This window comes from Mandrillus leucophaeus, unplaced genomic scaffold (assembly GCF_000951045.1).
Source record: "Mandrillus leucophaeus isolate KB7577 unplaced genomic scaffold, Mleu.le_1.0 Scaffold197, whole genome shotgun sequence".
NCBI lineage: Eukaryota > Metazoa > Chordata > Mammalia > Primates > Cercopithecidae > Mandrillus > Mandrillus leucophaeus.
The window spans coordinates 3,520,406-3,522,041 of record NW_012101998.1 but is presented as its reverse complement, the minus strand read 5'-3'; the positions used below and the strand labels follow the sequence as shown (position 1 = coordinate 3,522,041).

The 1,636-nt window shown below is 47.6% G+C and overlaps 1 protein-coding gene across 1 annotated transcript in view; it reads right to left on the bottom strand.

Moving 5' to 3' along the window:
* Window positions 1-414, bottom strand: part of ARIH1 (ariadne RBR E3 ubiquitin protein ligase 1) — a 148,283-nt gene extending 147,869 nt beyond the window's left edge. Inside the window, 1 exon segment of the mRNA XM_011978612.1 lies at window positions 243-414. Coding sequence (XP_011834002.1) covers window positions 243-414 — 172 coding nt within the window.
* Window positions 415-1,636: the final 1,222 nt, after the last annotated feature.

The following is a 1,636-nucleotide window of genomic DNA, read 5'->3' as shown; positions in this document are numbered from 1 at the left end:
AGGGAGGGAGGGAGCGAGGGGGCCGCTTGCTGCCCGCCTCAGTCAGACGCGGCTCCGCTCCGGCCTCCGAGAGAAAACAGTCCCCAGCGCCACCTCCACGGCCGCTGCTATCGCTACTGAGCCAACAAAGGGGCGTGCGTCACCGCGTCGCGTTGCGTCGTCGCGTCACTCCTCTTTGCGTCACTGCGCCCCGCCCCGCCGCCCCTGCGTGGAGCCCGGGGAGACCCCACGGCCCGGCCTACCTGGGCCTAGGACCTGAGCGGGAATTGCCTTCTCGGTTCGGTCCGCTGCCGCTGTGAGGGCCGAGCGGAAACCCGTAGAGCTTTTATGTGAAGAGATTGCGGCCTCCTGGTCACCAGTCACCGAGAGAGGGACCCCTGTACCGCCTAGGTGGTGGTGTTTGCCGCAGGCCATAGGGATCCAGCCCCCTCCGGCAGTCCCATGGGGACGCGGCCTTCCCACCCGGGCGGAAAGGCGCTTCCCGCCCGCCCTGCGGTAATCCCGGAAGCCGTGATTTGTTAATCTAAAATTTCTGTTGCTTTGGCTACTGATGGAAACCTGTTGTAAGTGGAACCTCTAAACTGTATGACAGGCGAACCCACTTTAGGTAGCTGTGTGATTCTGTTCACTTGTACAGACATGCTGTGGTTTTTAAGTCTCCTATAATGACGTCATTTTAAAGAGGCATTTCCTCAACCCCGCTGATTAGAGCGCCTCTTGAGGGCCCTAAACAATGTAAACAGCGATGGTTTTCATGAATTGAGCACTGTGTAAGGGCTTTACATATATTCTGTTTCATCTTCATGGAGCCATAGTACCCATTTTATACCTGAGGAACCTGAAGCTCAGAAAGGAAAAGGGACCTGGCCAAGACCACATAACCCTTGCCCTATTTTAGCCGCTGGATGCCCCAAAACATGAATCATAAAAATGCATTGTAATGCATATGTATTATATACTGTATAGTACATAAAAGACATGAATGCTTCAACAAAATACAGGCAATAATAGAAATATCTACAAGGGCCAAATGTAGCAAGAGAGAGAATGCTTGAATCTCATCTGAAAGTGTGCTATATGAGCTGAGTGTTGTTGAATGGCTAGGAGTTCAACAGAGAAGGCAGGGAAGATGGTCTGGCCACAGAGACCAAGCAAAAGCGCAGAAGGTGTCAAGTAATTAATAGTTTGGGAGCTTAAAGTGCATGGAGGGTAGATGGCAAAATATTAGGCAAGTTAGTCAGGGGTCATGTCAGTAAGAGCATTTTATGCCTTTTTAAGAGTGGGCTTAAATCTTTGTAAACAGGACATGACAGCCAGACAAGTGTTATGAAGGAAGAAGAGGCATAAGAAGGCTCCCTCTTGAGATAATCTGAAGAATTGGCCAGATTGAAAACCTTTTAAAATCTAAATCCCTGCTTTGTTGATAAATCTTACTGTTCAACCTATAGGTTCCCTTTGGAAATTGATTTTGAAAAGTGAAAAATTCCATTATAATGTTAAAAAGCCTCTACCAATTTGTCCATTTTGTAAGTTTCGAAATACTGATAATTTCTTAACCTCAGGATTTAAAAAGTAAAGCTTTTAACCTCTACTGATAGGTCTAGGTTCTTTTTTGTTCTTTTTTTTTTTTTTTTTT